Raw genomic sequence first — 15,346 nt, forward strand, 5'->3', positions numbered from 1 at the left:
ACCTTAGGTGTGGGCTGTGGTTGGAGGTGGTCACCTGTGTGCATTTCCAGTTGCGTCCTAAGGGCCGGTTCTAGCCCCTGCCAGTCCTTAAGGTTCCCTCCTAAAGGAACAGGATTCACCAATGAGAAAAACAGGCCAGAAAAATGGGAAAAAGCAGAGTTACCTTGTGGCAGTGAGGGGCCCTCCTGGCTCCCTATCCCATACCTTTCCTAAGCCCGCCCCCCAGACGTCAGGACCACACCCAGGATCCTCGCGGTCACAGGAGAAACCAGCCGTAGCCAGTGCCTAATGCTGTGCCTGGGGCAGGCCTGTGGTTTGGATGCGGAAGGATGTTTGTGATGGGGTGTGACGGGTAAAGGCAGGTCAGAAAAGCAGGAGGCCAGGAGAAGGCTGGTACCACGGCTGACACACTGGCAGGCATCTGTGCGCCGAGCATAATCCAGGTGCCAGGCCTTTGCTGACCATTTCACATGTGCCATGTCCTGTCACCTTTGTTTTAACCCCAGAAGGTGGGCACTGTTGTTACCCTCATTTGAAAGGTGAGGAAACTGAGGCAGGGAGAGGTTAACATGTTACCTGTGACATCACACAGCGGGCGAATGGCTGCACCCCTGGGCCTTGCTGCCCACCGCCCCCTGACAAGGGAAAGGGAGCATGGGGCCTAGAAGGGGAAGAAGGAGAGGGCAGGCGTGGGCTGCTGAGCTGGGCGAGCCCATCGTATGGCCCGTCTCGGGCAGGGTCTGTCTGTTTGAATCAGAGGCTGAAGGTGGAGGTGCCAGACCAGATTGCAGGGGTGATGTAGGAGTTCGGGCTGCCCAATAGGGAGGAGGCCTTCTGGCCTCCGTGATGTCTGCAGACTCTAACTTTCCAGCCACCTTTACTTCACGGACATTGACTCTATCTAGGAAACCGCCATTAAACTTCCAGCTTTAATATCAAGTAATGTGCAAAACAAATACCTTTCAGATGTCCCCCCAGCACCAACCCCTGTCACTCTCAGAGTGGAGGTCAGGAAGAGTTTGGCACCAGGAACTGGGGTCGCCCTATCCCTAACCGGCAAAACTCCCTCGAGCAGGAGTCACGGGTGTCTTTTCACTCCAAGCCCCTTCAGCATTCAGAATAGCTGCCTCTCACCCATCTCCCACCATCCCTAGCGCTAGCAAGAGCTGCTCCCTGCTCAGAGCTAATCAGAAAATTCTTCCTCCGCATCTCCAAGTGTCCCAGCGGCCAGTGTGCGATACCTGCGCTGCTTAGGGCTTCTTCCTGGCTGTGTCCACCCCTCACGGAAGGGGGCTTTGGCGGGATGGCTCCTCTCCAGCCCCAGAAGACACGGGAAATCCTCGGGCAGTTTCCTAGTAATTCTCATATGACTCCCAGGACTTGATATGTGTTATATTAAATATAGAAGGGACTCTTCACAGTGATGGTTTGGGGACACCATGATACCCTTAGAGCGTCTAGTGTTGTTATAACAGCCTTTTACACATCTTCAGTTTTTCTGACAAGTTCAGGGGAGACCTGCATGGCAGTTTCTACAAATTCAGAGACCGAAAGTAACCACACAGGGTGGTCTGAACATAAAATTCCTAATGAAAAACGTAGTCACATCCTAGGCCTCCAGTTTCCTTGACAAAGGTCAATCTTCACCTTAGGTGAGCCTGTCTGTTATCTTTTTGCATCTCAGACAACACACCTTTGAAATATCAGAGGAATCTCCTTTCCAGACCCTTCAGGGCACACCCAATACCACAGCAGAGACCACAGAACCCCTCATTGTTATCTTGCTGGCCCTATACCATCTCTGTGCTGTGAAGTGTTAATTATTAACTATCCTGTACCCACCAATGAAAAGGAGTGTGTGTCTCTCCGTTTTATTTTTATCCAATCCCAGAGATTTTCCCTGTGCTTTCTCCCACCCCCTTAATCTACCTCCAATGGATTTCATGTAACCCTCCTTACATCTCCCCTTTGATTCTAATGTATAATATAAGCTGCCGAACTGCCATTCTTCAGAGCATTTTTTCAATTCATTGAGATTTTGTTTCCTGGCAATTGTCATCAGTTTGGCTCAAATAAACTTTTATAAAAAAAAAAAATCCAATTTTCAAGGTTTTCCCAATGATAAAAAAGTATTCTCAAAATTCAAACCATAGAACAAATGAAAACTATGAACCATGATCAGGATGGGGCTGGGGCTGGGGCTGGAGAACGACTCGGGGATGTTGGCAGTGCACATTGCGTGATAATGAAAGCCACTGTTGTAAGGGCCAGTCCTGATGTCCTGCTTCAGGGCTGGGTGATGGCTCCAGGCAGAGCAGTGGGCCCACTGGGGGTTGCTGGGAGAGCTTTGGGGGCTGCTCAGTCATCTCCCTGCCCCTCTGCTTCGCCTGATGGGCAGCACCCATCCTGTCTTCTGGGTGACCCGGGAGAGAAGCTGAGAGTGTGGCCCGGTCCAGCCGACCTCCCACACTGCAGCTCCACCAGCAGGTGGCCCTGTGGCCTTGAGCAAGTGGCTTCCCCTCTCTGAGCCTCTCTGAAAGTGAGGAGCCCTACTTGCAGGGTGGCCACTAATGATCCAGGGGATGCAAGGGGTAAGAGGCCCCACTTAACCAGTGCTGTAGCCGTCCCTGCCAGCATCCCAGCATGCCTGATTTACACATGGGGCATGTGGCTCGGACAAGAGAAATAAGGGTAGGTGGGAAGGCCGCCAACCCCCGATTCTGAGGTCAGGACATCCCCCACCTTCCAGCTCACTGTCCACCTGGGGCAGGCAGGGCCAGGAGCTTCCCTAGGGGTTGAGATCATTGGGAGTGACCCTGGCTCAACCTCTCTCTCTGGCCCCCACAGAGCTGCTGAAACCACCCAAGGATGAAGTCCTCGGAGCCCTGGAGCCTTCTGCCCCTGAGGAGCTTCCTGAGTCAGTGAGCCCATCGGCTCCACCTGCAGAGCTGGAGGTGCAGACCTCAGAGTGTGTCGTGTGCCTGGAACGGGAGGTATGTCCGGGGCAGGAGCCTCCCATCCCCGCCCCCTACCCACCTGCCCCACACCTCTGGCCATCCCGAGCCTTCCCGGGCACATGCAGTCTGCCTAACACTTTTCTAGTTATATAAGTATACTGTGTCCATTAGAAACTGGGGGAAATACAGGAAAGAAAAAACAATACAGGAAATAAAAATGACCCACGATCCCATGACCCACATGTGACCAATGCCGACATCACTTTCTGGGCCTTTTTTTTTCTCCCCAAAAGAGAGTTTTTACCCTACTTAACAAATACACTAAGGAAAATTTCCCAAGTTGTTAAATAATACAATTTCTTCTGAACAGGCTATTTTAAAACAGTTTTTTTAAACAAAACTTCAGCAAAATTAACTTGTAAAAATTAAACAACATAGTGTAGAAAATTATAATCCTCCCTCTACCATGCCACCTACTGAGAAAAGGGGACCATGTTACAGCATTTGATCACCCCGCGATCTTACCAGACTCAGGGAATGCCAGGATGTGGAGGGACTCACTGGTTCTAAATTGAACGAAAGTCCTGCTTTGGGGCCCCTTCGGTGGCTTCCAACTTCTTGTTGTTGTGAACAGTGCTGTACCAAGCAGCCCTGAACTGACTTGGGAGCACTTGATGATTTCCTTAGGGTCAATTCCTACAGAGAGGAAATGCTGAGCACAGCATAACACACCTCCGTGGCTGCTGACCCAGAATGCTGCAGCCATTTTAGACTGAGGGGCTGGGCACGTGCACATAAAAAACAAACGTTGGGAACAACCTTCACGTCCAACAGCAGGCCTGCGATGTGATACGCGCGGCCCTCCCACACGAAGGGCACCACAGCTGTCACGCCGAGAGCGGGCGTGGGGCGTGTCCGAGACAGGGCAGACAGAAAGCAAGTAGTGAAACATGGGAAAATGTAATCCCGGTTAGAAAGGGGTAGGGGCTTGTGGGTATTTATAGATTTTTAACAAAATATGGAGAAATCATACCGAAGTGCTAACAGAAGGCCGGACTAGATTTTCACTTGCTGTAGCATACGTTTCCGTGATGTTTGAGTGGTTTAGGATGACCACACTATCCGGTTTGTAAGGTAAAGAACTCAGTTACGCATCCCCGAAACCAGACGGCCAGAGCCTGACGCTCCCACTCTCTCTCCTCAGGCCCACATGATCTTCCTCAACTGTGGCCACGTCTGCTGCTGCCAGCAGTGCTGCCAGCCACTGCGCACCTGCCCGCTGTGCCGTCAGGAAATCACCCAGCGACTGCGCCTCTATCGCAGCAGCTGAGCCCGCCAGGCCAGCCTGGGCCCTCTGGCGCCACCTGTACCACCTGCCAGCCCAGGGCTCCAGCTCACCCCCTGCTCTAGCCAGACTGCTACCCCCTCTGCCCTGGGCCCTTCCCCACAGCCCTGGACGGTGCACCCCACCCTTGATCTCCAAGCACGCCTGGGCCAGGCGGGGGTCAGGGAATGTTCCTGACCCATAACCTGAACACTGTGGAGAAAGAGAGCGGATCCCTCATGGCGTAAGGACAGGGTCTGGGACATGGGGAGGCAGCTGTGCCACCATCTGAGCACAGGACTGAGTGTCCTGGCCAGTGTGGCTCTGCCCGCCCCTCCCCAGGAGCCTTGGTATCCTCATCAGGGGAACACGGACAGTGCCATCCCACTGGGTGGGCTGATGGGAGTGCAGGAGGGCCCTGGCTGAGGGGAGAGGAAGCCACAGGTGGAGCTGGTGTGCGGAGTGGCCACAGGCCACCACGGGCTAGCCTTGGATTGACGGGCTGGCATGTGTTCAGTGGCCTTGTGCCACAAGCAACGTGGGCCCTTCCTTACCTTCCTCGCTCCTGCTCCCCAACACTCTGGGCCCCTCTGCTACCCAGACCTGCACCACCTCACCCCAGACAGCTCAGGGCAGGCAATGAGCTTTGCAGACCCAAATCAGGAACACCAATAAACCCACCTCCAGCCTGCTCCTTCACCGTCATCACTGGGTCCTGAGGAGCTTGGGGAGGGGGAGGGTCAGGGCCTGGGGTGGGGCCGGGAGGGGGCTGCACCTCAGTCAAAAGGAGAGGGAGGAGGTAGAAGCATTCCCAAATGTGACTTTATCCAAACCTCCCCTTGTTACAGGTAGACAGACGGGGGCTCAGGGAGAAGGGCACGGAGAGGCAGCTGGAGCGGGTTGTGCTTTGTAGGTGCTCCACTGTCGTCGTTCGAGACGAGCAAGCCGAGGCTGAGGGACTCAATGCCCAGGACCTCGCAGCTGGGACACGGCCGTGCTGGGTCAGGAACCGGTACAATTGTGCAGGTCGCTCATTGCACAATTCTAGGGGCCACGCACAATCTTGTCGCTGGAGTCACACATTTATTGTGCCTTTTCTGGCAGATGGTTTTGAGCCAAGGGCAGCTCTTTCTCTGGGCTAGAGGCAGGCCAGCTCAGGGCGCTTGGGCTCTGCCTCCAGCTACCTCTGACCCTGGCCAGCCTTCCAGACTTGATTTTCCCATCCTTCCATACGGGTCATCAGGGGCCCTGACGTAGACCGGTGGTCACGAGGGGGCACTGAGTGCTCACCCAGGTGCAGCGCCGAGAGCCCGCTGGATGCAGGGGACAGGCCCTGGGCTGGCAGAAAGAACCCTGGGCCTCAGTTTGCGACCATCCACTAATCCTGTGGGCGAAAGCCTCTGGCGGTGTGAGTCCTGCTTTTCAGGCAGGAGCTGGGACCTCTTACGTGGATGTCTTCTTCGCCGGGGAACTTGGATGGTTCCCTCTCCCCACTCACCCTTGAGGTCTGAGGTGGGAGGGACACTGCAGAGCACAGCACTGAATCCTCAAGAGGCCCTGGGGGAGAGGACTTTGATGACTTTCTTTCGTAGGTCAGGAGCCTCAGGCTGAGTTAGTGACTTGCCAAGGAAACAGCAAGACTGCAGGTGAATCTCTGGTCTCCGGCCCCACGTCCGGGCTGTTTCATACCCAGCCCTTGTCAACAAGCCACCATGGACAGGCTGGTACCAGGGAAGCCAATGTCCCCCATGGCAACTGGCTGCCATACGAGGGACATGTTTTCACCCATGGATGAGGCAACCCATCCCCACCAGATTGGGGGTGAGGGAGTGACCCTGTGCCCCATGACCTAACCCAAGGTTCCCACCTTCCTGGGTGGCATGGTGATGATGGCTCTACCGCCTAGAGCTGCTGTGAGGTTCCTGGTCCTGCACGTAAGGCACGTGGCCCACGTGAAATGCTCAGTAACTGCTCGCTGGGTGATCAGGAGTCTTGAAAACGCTGGCACCGCTGTGTAGAGCCAGCCTGAGCCCAGGACCCCCCCACGCTGGATGCCCCAGGGCCATGTGGCTTGAAAGCTGCTGGCGTCCCTCTTGGCCTCACTGTAGCCCTCCCTGCCTGAGGAGCACCCCGAACAGATCTATTAATAGCTAAGGAAGTAGTCTGAGCTGCTGCAGGCCAGTCACCTACATGCTCTACATATTCTCTCTGAGGCTCAGTTTCCTCCTCTATAAAATGGGATTAAGACTGTGGACCTAGAGATATTCGGTCAAGCGACAAGCCCCAGAAGCCAAGGTACATGGGTCCCTAGACGCAGACGCAGCCCAGGTCACCCCCTGCCGGCACCACACACAAGCCACTGGCTTTAAATAAAGCATTTATTGATTAGTAAAAGCTTAAACAGTTTGCATAATATTTTCAGTACAATCTGGGAAGAACGATTGGAAAATCCCCCAAAAAGGCACTAAAGGAGAGCATCTTAAGACGGAATGTAGTGAGATGTTTGAGATTGGGGCTGGGGAAAACGGGGGGGCCCTGAGCACCAGCCACCACCACACATCCTGGGGGTCCAAGGCCAGGGCCCAGGAAGCAGATCCCAGGGACAGAGGATGCAGGGCTGGGTGGGGGCCCCACCCTGAGGACCCTGACGAGTCAGTTTCTGCCCTGCCCATCCTCTCCTCAGAGTAGGGAAGGGGTGTGGGGCTGCCAGGCTGGGGCTGCCTCAGCTTTACCCTCACCCCCAAAAACAAGAAGCTGAGGAAGGACGGCCGGCCTTCATATTCAAAGAGATTCATATTCGTAAAGGGTGAGGTGACTTAGTGACTCAGGCAGCAGGGCCAAGCCACCCTGACCCTAAATCCTCAGGCCACCAGCAGTGCCTTGGGGAGCCATGGCCCCTCAGGAGCCCCACCAGCTCCCTCCATGGACAGTGCGTACCTTGGAGGTGGCCCACAGAAGACAATAGAATCCACACCCACTAAAGCCTGCCTCTGAGCAACTGTGAGCAACGTGCCACCCTCCCCTCAGCCCCAGCATGTGTGGGTACAGAAGGGCAGGGGAATGGAGGGACTCCCGAAGACTGGATCCCAGCAAGCAGGCGGAAAGAGACAGCCGGGGCTGGAAGTGGGGGCGAGACAGGCCTGAAGGCTGCTTGGCTTCCAGCAACGCTCCCTCTACCCTCTTGCCTCCGTTCGCACACTCCCAGCAGCACCTCGGCAGGGCTCGCTCCTTCTGCCCCTCTTCCTGCCCTCTGACACTTCCTCTCCCCAGACCAGCACTTACTGCACCTTTCTCATTTCATCCCCAGGCCCACGGCCCCATCCCCCTTCATGAGGCACCCCTCCCCTCGCATCCCCCAGCCTGGCTCCAGCCTGCAGACCCCCTCCTTGTATCTCCCCACACCCGGGGCGGGGAAAATGAGACCAAGGTCCACTCCCAAACTGGCCTCTGGGCCCAGTTGGGAAGATCAGGGAGGGAGGAGGGGCGCAGAGCTGGGCCTCAGCGCTCCATGTTCCTGGTTCCAACGAGCCCCGAGTGAGGGGAGAGAATTCGTGGGCTCCGAGTCACAGCAGACAGTGCCTGTACCTCCCTCTTTGCAAGGATGGCACGACCCACGAGGGAAACAGGCCACGGAGGAAGGGCAGGAAGAGTAGACCCAGGGAACTGGGGCCACGGGATGCTCCCCAGCCCTCTCAGCTGTGCTCAGCCGCCAGCACAAAGAGGAAACCCCACAGAAGAGAAAACAGGGAGCAACAAAGTATGACCAAACCCAGTAAAGTGACTCGGGTGGGCCCATCCCCACCCCGCCCCACCTCCACCCAGAGGCACAGGTCGGTACTCTTGCCTGGAGCCACACCTGCCAGTGCCTGGGAGGGAGGAGCCCATGTGCCTTGTCCAACAGAAGCTCGGGGGCGACCAGCCTAGAACTCAGTCTGCACCCCTGCGCTGTCCTCGGTGGTGGTGTGGATGGAGGGACGGCCACCGGGGCTGGACACCTGCTCCCCAGTCTCCTGGTCGCTGGGCTTGGGGGGCTCAAGGTCCGCAGCCTTTCCAGGCGGGAGTTGCCGGAGGGGCGAGGCGGGTGGTGAGTTGGCCTTGGGGGTGGCCGCGGGCTGGGTGCTCTCCTGCACAGGGGCCCCATTGAGCAGGGGGCTGGGCAGCGGGGGGCTCTCAGCACGCAGATTCTGGGCCAGCAGGCCACGAAGCTCAGTGACACTGTCCAGGGACGCAGGTGACAGTGGCTCAGGGCCAGCCTCATAGGGCAGCCCTGCCTCCTCATCCTGGACCACGGACACCACCTGCTTGGTACGCCGTCGCTTTTCCGAGATGGTGGCTGCTTCTGGGACACGGGAGCTGGGGCTGCCTCTATCCCCACTGCTGCCACCACCACGACCACTGCCACCATACTCCTCACCCCAGTCGATGGGTGTGCCCTCGGCCAGCAGGTGCAGGTTGGGGTCACTGTTATGCAAGACCACGCTGTCCCGGTACAGGTTGTGTTTCCTCTGCACGGCAGCCTCCTTCACGGCTGTGGGGCCAAAGGGCTGGGGTCAGGACACTTACCACGGGGACTGCGCTGCCACCACACCCGACACTGTGCCCAAATGCAACCAGCATCATCCCCCAGGAGCGTCGGGTGTCATAACTGGGATGTGAGCTATTCCAGGCCTCGCTGCTAGAAAGAAGCCGTGACCCAAACCCCAAGCCCAAGCCGGTAACCACTGCGTCATCCTGTCACTCATGTGACACTCCCCGAAATGCCAAGGATCCACAAAAAAACAGAGACATAATGCCACCCTTCTGGGGCCACATAACTAATAGTGGGTCTAACCTAGTCCACGGGCTCTGACCCCACCAGGAAGACCTGTGGGCAGCTGCCTCCATCACTTTCCGGGCAATAAGAACCCCGGGGGCGGCAGGGCGAGCCCACCCAGCTCTACAGCCTTCCCTCCCGGCCGCGGCTTCCACGCACCCTGCAGGATGTCCTTCATGACGGTCTGCAACACCACCTCCTCGTACGTGTTCTCCACCAGGATGAACCTGGCAAAGTCCTCGAAGATCAGCTCCTGGAACCGGGGCAGCTCCTGCCGGGCGGGGCGGGGCGGGCACGAGGCAGAGAGAGGGGCGGTCAGGGCGGCAGGCAGAGTGAGGGCCTCCAGGCTCCTCCCCGCCGGGGCCACTCGGCAGGCCCACTCTGGCTCTCAGGGACCAGGAGGGGGCCAGGGCCAAGGGCCTGGAGCAGGCTGGGCTGAGTGGGGCTGGGCACACTCACCGACTTGCAGGTGGGGGCCAGCTTTTTGAGCAGGAACGGGATGGTTATCTGCAGCAGCGCCTCCCGGAAGAAGCGCTTCCGCACAGAGCTGCTGTCGTAGTCATATTTCTGCCAGGAAAGAGGGGACGGGGGTGGAGGGCTGTAAGTCAGTGGGCCCCACCGGTCCCTGGCAGGAGGATGGAAGGCCGGTGGTCTGACCTGAGCCTCAGCTTCACCTGTGCAAGGGGGTGGGTGGCGCCTCCCGCAGGGACAGCAATCCTGGTGCCCGCCCGGGGACTGAGTTCAGGGCTCGGCCACACTTAGGACGGGTCAAGGGCCAGGGGGCTGGGCTACTGACCTTTAGCACCCGCTCCAGGATTCGCTGGATGGACTTGCACAGCTCCTCCTTGGTGGGCCCCTTCCCCAGCTCCTGGTGCAGGAGCGTCTCGAAGGTGTACACGGCATTGTCCATTTGCTGTGGAGCACAGTGTGGGGCTCAGGAAGGCCCCGGAGTGACCACAGGCCCTTCCTGCGTGCCTCCGAGGGGCTCCTCGGCCAGCCGCCCCAGGCCTGCCCGGGAGGGAGGGCGGTCTGTGTGCTTGTTCACTGTGCTCACTCCCTCACATCGTTACCGAGTGCCTACTGTGTGCTGGCACACTGCACTGCTGGGCAGTGGGGCCTGCCCTGCCTCAAGGAAACAGGAAACAGGTCCTGGGCCCTGTAGGAAAGGGCTTGGGGCGCAAGGGGGGCTTCCCAGAGAAAGGGGTCTCTGGGCCGAGACCTAAAAGATGAGTCCAAATTAACCAGGGGAATGGAGGAACAGGTGTTCCAAGCAGATGGGAGACCAGAGCGGGAGAGAGCACGCGGGGGCTGTGTGGCTGTAGTTGGCACATGGGGGTGCGGCCAGGGAGCAAGGTCGGGCGGCTCTCCCAGGAGATGGGGACTGTGGAAGGCGGGTGTGGGGTGAGCAGGGATGTGGGGTATGCTGGGGGGCAGCAGCCTTGGGCCCACCTCACGCATGTGGATCTGGGCTCGCTGCTTGAACACGGACGTGCTGGACACATCGAAACGCTGCTGCAGCCCATCGAGCCTCAGCGGCTCCATCTTCTCATAACAGCTCTGCATCTTGAGTGGGTGATAGGCCAGCTGGGACAGCTTCTCCATGTACTGCAGGGAGGCAGGGGTACGTGGCACCTGAGCTGGGGCCGCCTGCATGGCCAGGCAGCCCCCCACAGACCCACAGCTTGCCTGGGCCCTCAGAGTCCAGGCCCTGGGCTAGCACTAGCACCTGGGAAGACCACCTTGGGGGTGGGGTGCCCACAAGGGCAAGCCCTGGAGGGCCCGGAACAGGACGAGGGTCTGAAGGCGGAAAGGCCGTGGTCTAGCAGCACAGCCTGGGAAGAGGGTTCGCGTCGCTTCTGGGGCCCTGGGTGACCTTGGGCAAGTCACGCATCCTCCCTGAGTCTGTTTCCTCAGCCTCAAAATCAAGACATGCTTTTTCAAGATTTCTAAGGTCCTTTCTGGTCCTCGAATTCTGTGATTATTGTCTGTGGACTCTCCAATTTGAGGTATGGAAAAGGAGGCTAAGATTACAGGATCAATTCTATCTGCATCTGACAACCATGTGGGACTCCAGACAGCCAAGTACCCCAATATGGGGTCTGCGGAAGGTCGTTCACCCCAAAACCAAATAACTGAGGAAGAGTGAGAGAGCTGGGGTGTCTCCATTTGTGGGGTACACAAAACGGCGTACATGTGTTTAATTCTACCTCAATACTTGTATTACTCATAGCTGAAGCTTGCCTTTCCTTCCTCCGCTCCTCCTCTCCTTCCTTTTTCTCCTCCTTCCTTCCCTCCCTCTCTGTTAAGTTCTTTGATATTTTAGCAACCGACTGGCTTATAAAGGCTGGTGGAAGGGGTTCACTTCCCCCTTTCCTCTACCTGCCGGCCCCAAGAGGATAGCCAGCAGCGTCAGCTTCGTGTACTCGGCCCTTCAGGACATCTGTTCACAGGCTATGCCAGGAGGAGAATGGCCACCCTGGGTGACAGCAGGGGCCTGACCCAAACCCAGGAGCGCCCCCTCCCCAGGGTGGGGCCAGCCTCACCTCGCCCAGCTTGTCGATGCCGCCCTCGTTGATGACATTCAGATTCATGTCGGTGACCTCCTTGAAGAAGACGTCCCGCACCTCAGTGAAGCCCTGGCTGGTGGGCACCATAAGGGCCTCCAGGATGGACGGGATGTAAGGCTGGACGTGGTTCCGCACACACACCTCCGCCTTGGGGAGGATGAAGCCTGCGCGCAGAGAGAGCTGGTCAGCTGCCGCCATTCCAGGGGCATCTCCCCGCCATCCCAGACCCCGAAGCGAGACACAGGCTGTTGGGTTATTTTTTTAAAGAAAACCACTGGTGACAATAGTAGCCAACACGGATTCTAGAGACAGCTGATCAAGATAAGAAAGCCGTGGAGCCAAAATAACATGGAAGTCAGGTGGGACCCTGATATTTCTGAACCTGGGATGGCAAGAGACTACAAAACTGCTAATCCAAAGGTGCTGCCCGTTTTTCTGCTTAGCTAGAGGTAGAGAAAAACGTCTTTGAGGGTCTTGCTCCTTTGTTTAGAAAACAAATGGAAGACACTGTCGTAGAGTCAGTGAGCCTCTGGGTTTTGCAAACACTGAGCCCAAACTTGCTCAGACATGGTGTGGCCTGACTCAGTGTCACCACGTAAAAGGCTGCTCCCCTGTGGACAGGGGCCATCCCCGGGACACTCTGACCACAGCATTTTGACTCTGGGGTGTTTTGATGTCCCTCCCTCGCCTCTGCCCCACTAGTGTTGTTTGTTCCACAAAACAAATGTCAGTTCTCAGTGCTTTATCCAGCTCACAATGAATACAGCGGGTAGAGGATAACCCTCGGACAGCTAAAACTGCCCACAGCCAATGTGCTACAGTGCAGGGAGCGAAATGATCCCATCTGGCTGGGAACCGAAAGGAGCCTACACGGACCCGGAAAAGTTAGATGTGGTGAAAGTGAGTCATCGCACATTAGGCTGAGGTCTGCTCAGATGACATGTGGCAGAAACCTGTGATTGACGGAAGATGAGCAGAAGGCTGAGCCTGACAAAAATTTAGGTCTTCAAGATCTGGGTTTGTAGAAATAACAGCTACAAGCCAACTCACAGGAGTTAGAAAAACAATCGCTCAGATTTGATTTCGATTTTTTTAAGACAATCGATAAATCAAGTTGTGAAATGCACCCGGATCCACGAAAGAGACAGGAGGTCCGCCCAGGCCCCAGGGCCCGTGGTCCCAGCAGGTCAGCTCAGGGATGACAAGCCTGGCGGGCGGCCTGCCCACCTCGGATCTTGCTGGCCAGGTGCTCCTTGGAGGTGATGATCTGGTCCATATCGGTGCGGATAACCGCCTCCATGGCCGGCCGGGCCAGCTGCAGCTTGGACAGCACCGCCTCAAAGCGCGCTTTGGCCTGCTCGTATACCATGCGGTACACAGCGTCCGAGATCTGTGGGCAAAGATTCGGTGTCAGCACCAGGCTGAGGGGGCTGGGCAGCCGGAAGCCCCCAGCCCCGCCCGCAGCCCAGGCCCACCCACCTGGATCCACTGCCTCTGTCGCTCCTGCGGTTTCCCCTTCAGCCGCGGGCTGAGCTCCGCCTTCAGCTCAGGGCCCAGCTCCTCCATCACCAGATTGCTCAGGATCTAGAACGGGGAGGCACAGCGGGGCAGGGGCTGGGGCACATCCAGGCGCGCTCCTCTCCACGTCCCAGCAGGCCCAGCCACTCACGTCCCTACTTCCTCGGGGTTTGGCCTTTGCTCCAATCTCCACTCCCCTCTCCCCGGAGCTTATCCGCTTGGGTGTCCTGCAGGATCCTCGGGCTCCGGGGTCCCACCTCAGAGCCTTGGCACATGCTGCCGCCCTGTCTGCAACGCCACACGTCTCCTCCCCTGCCCCTACATGAAAGTGTATGTTTCTCTGTCTGTTTCTCCTGCTAGACAGACAGCTCCCCGAGGGCCAGGGCTGTGTCCGCCTGTTGACAGCAGCACCTCAGAACCCGACCCAGGGCAGGTGCTCAGTAAATGACAGAAAAAAATAACAAGCATCTCCCGCTGCATGACCCACGTCAGCCTCCATTTGTCCAACTCTGTGCTTGTTGTCTCTGTCCAAACCTGCAGACCCCAGCGCCCCATCTCTGTGCCCAGACCCACCGTCTGGACCCTGAGGTAACTTTCGCAGTCTCCCTGCCAGCTCTCCTGGCCTCACCTGCACCTCATTCCCACACAGCATCTCCCAGGTGCCGTACAGCTCCTTCGACTGGCGGTACATGCGGATAGCGTCTGTGAAAGCAGGGCCCTCCACCTTGGAGTTCTCAGGGATCCCTGCCCAGGAGAAGGAGGTAGAGGAGATCAGTGGGATGGCCCAATGGCTTCCACCAAGCCCGATGGACTGACGGCTACACACACACACACACATGCACGCACGCGCACGCACATCGCCACTGTGACCCCCACTGCCCTTGTAGTAATTGTGGCAGGAGTAGTTGCAGGGACACCAACCAGCAGCAGAAGCAAGGCTGCCCTCCTTCGTATCCCCTATCTCCTTAATTCCTCCCAACCATCCCAAGACATGGGCACTGTCATTTACCCTACTTCGCAGATGTCAGGCCACTGGAGAGAGTCCAAGGGCAGTGATGGCAGAACCAGGGCTGGAAGCCATCCCACCCTCCCAGGGGAGGCTCCCCAACACTACAGAGAGGGTGCCAGAGGTACCCCAAGATCCTCGTGGAGTCCCGTCCCCTTCCCTACATCAGATGCCTACAAATTTTCCCTGCTAAGAGCCAAAGAGTAAATGCTTTCGACTTTGTAGGCCAGATGATCTCTGCCACAGCTCAACTCTGCCATTGTAACATGCACGGAAGCAGCCACAGACATCTGTGAATGGACTTGGTTAACAATACGAGGCAGTGGCCGAATTCAGCCCAGGACACGTGGTTTGCCAAACCTGCTCCTGGAGCACTGACCCCTAAAGGGACTCAGTTTCCCCTTGTGAGCAGTAGCGACTGTGACTGGTCCCGGACTCACACACCCACTGGGAGCCTCCAGGGGCCGCAGTGCAGCCCCAGCGTGGAGTCGCACTGCCTCTGACTCATAACTGCGGGTGAGTAACGGCTCTTGCTTCCGTGGGCAGACCTGGGTCTGCCTCGGTCACCGCTGGGTGTCCGGATCTGACTAGAAAATGCCATGTCTATTTTTGTTAGTGGCGGTGGTAGCAGTGATGGTGGCCGTGGCCCAGATAAGTTTGCCCACCTCCCCTGTGCTGGCGAGGCGGGTCAGTGAACCTCCAGCCCCTGGGTGCTAGGGAGGCAAGCTGCAGGAAGTTGCAAAATCTGACTTAGGGAAGAATGTGGTTAAACCCCACAGAGACAGGCAGCCACGTGCCTGTGACCACTGCATCCCCAGAGCTGAGGGAAGGGAAACACCAGCCTGTGCCTCCAAAACCCCAGCTCCCACTGCAATGACTATAGGCTGAGTCACCCCCACAGAGAAAAAGCCCCTCTGTGGTGTGGGGAGGACCACTCCTCTCCCACATCCGGCTGACGGCAGGAATCACTGCCTGTCAGAGCTGGAAGGCAGCTCAGCGGTGGGGAAACTGAGGCCCAGCCCCCAACTGTGCAGTGACAGCTCCCTGGGCTGGGATGGGGACGGGGGGAGTCTCTCCCCTGCATTTCAGGGACCTGACATCAGGCAGGAATGACAGGAGAAGAGCAGGGGTGTTCGAGCCAGTGCTACCTCCCCGAGCCAG

At 57.5% G+C, this 15,346-nt stretch overlaps 2 protein-coding genes across 3 annotated transcripts in view; one reads left to right on the forward strand and one right to left on the reverse strand.

The window, feature by feature from the left end:
* Positions 1-5,358, forward strand: part of LRSAM1 (leucine rich repeat and sterile alpha motif containing 1) — a 37,787-nt gene extending 32,429 nt beyond the window's left edge. For both annotated transcript variants that reach the window (XM_081066036.1, XM_081066035.1), the window contains 2 exons: positions 2,848-2,993; positions 4,162-5,358. In XM_081066036.1, the coding sequence (XP_080922162.1) occupies positions 2,848-2,993; positions 4,162-4,287 (272 nt within the window). In that variant the 3' untranslated portion in view covers positions 4,288-5,358. The remainder of the gene's footprint in view (positions 1-2,847; positions 2,994-4,161) is intronic.
* Positions 5,359-6,642: 1,284 nt separating this feature from the next.
* NIBAN2 (niban apoptosis regulator 2) overlaps positions 6,643-15,346 on the reverse strand; it is a 48,759-nt gene continuing 40,055 nt past the window's right edge. The window contains exons 6-14 of the mRNA XM_081066034.1: positions 13,808-13,923; positions 13,141-13,245; positions 12,889-13,051; positions 11,638-11,825; positions 10,544-10,699; positions 9,891-10,007; positions 9,554-9,661; positions 9,254-9,365; positions 6,643-8,809 (exon numbers count right to left, since the gene is read on the reverse strand). Of these exons, the coding sequence (XP_080922160.1) occupies positions 8,202-8,809; positions 9,254-9,365; positions 9,554-9,661; positions 9,891-10,007; positions 10,544-10,699; positions 11,638-11,825; positions 12,889-13,051; positions 13,141-13,245; positions 13,808-13,923 (1,673 nt within the window). The 3' untranslated portion in view covers positions 6,643-8,201. The remainder of the gene's footprint in view (positions 8,810-9,253; positions 9,366-9,553; positions 9,662-9,890; positions 10,008-10,543; positions 10,700-11,637; positions 11,826-12,888; positions 13,052-13,140; positions 13,246-13,807; positions 13,924-15,346) is intronic.

This window comes from Rhinolophus hipposideros (assembly GCF_964194185.1).
Source record: "Rhinolophus hipposideros genome assembly, chromosome: 11".
Classification (NCBI taxonomy): Eukaryota; Metazoa; Chordata; class Mammalia; order Chiroptera; family Rhinolophidae; genus Rhinolophus; species Rhinolophus hipposideros.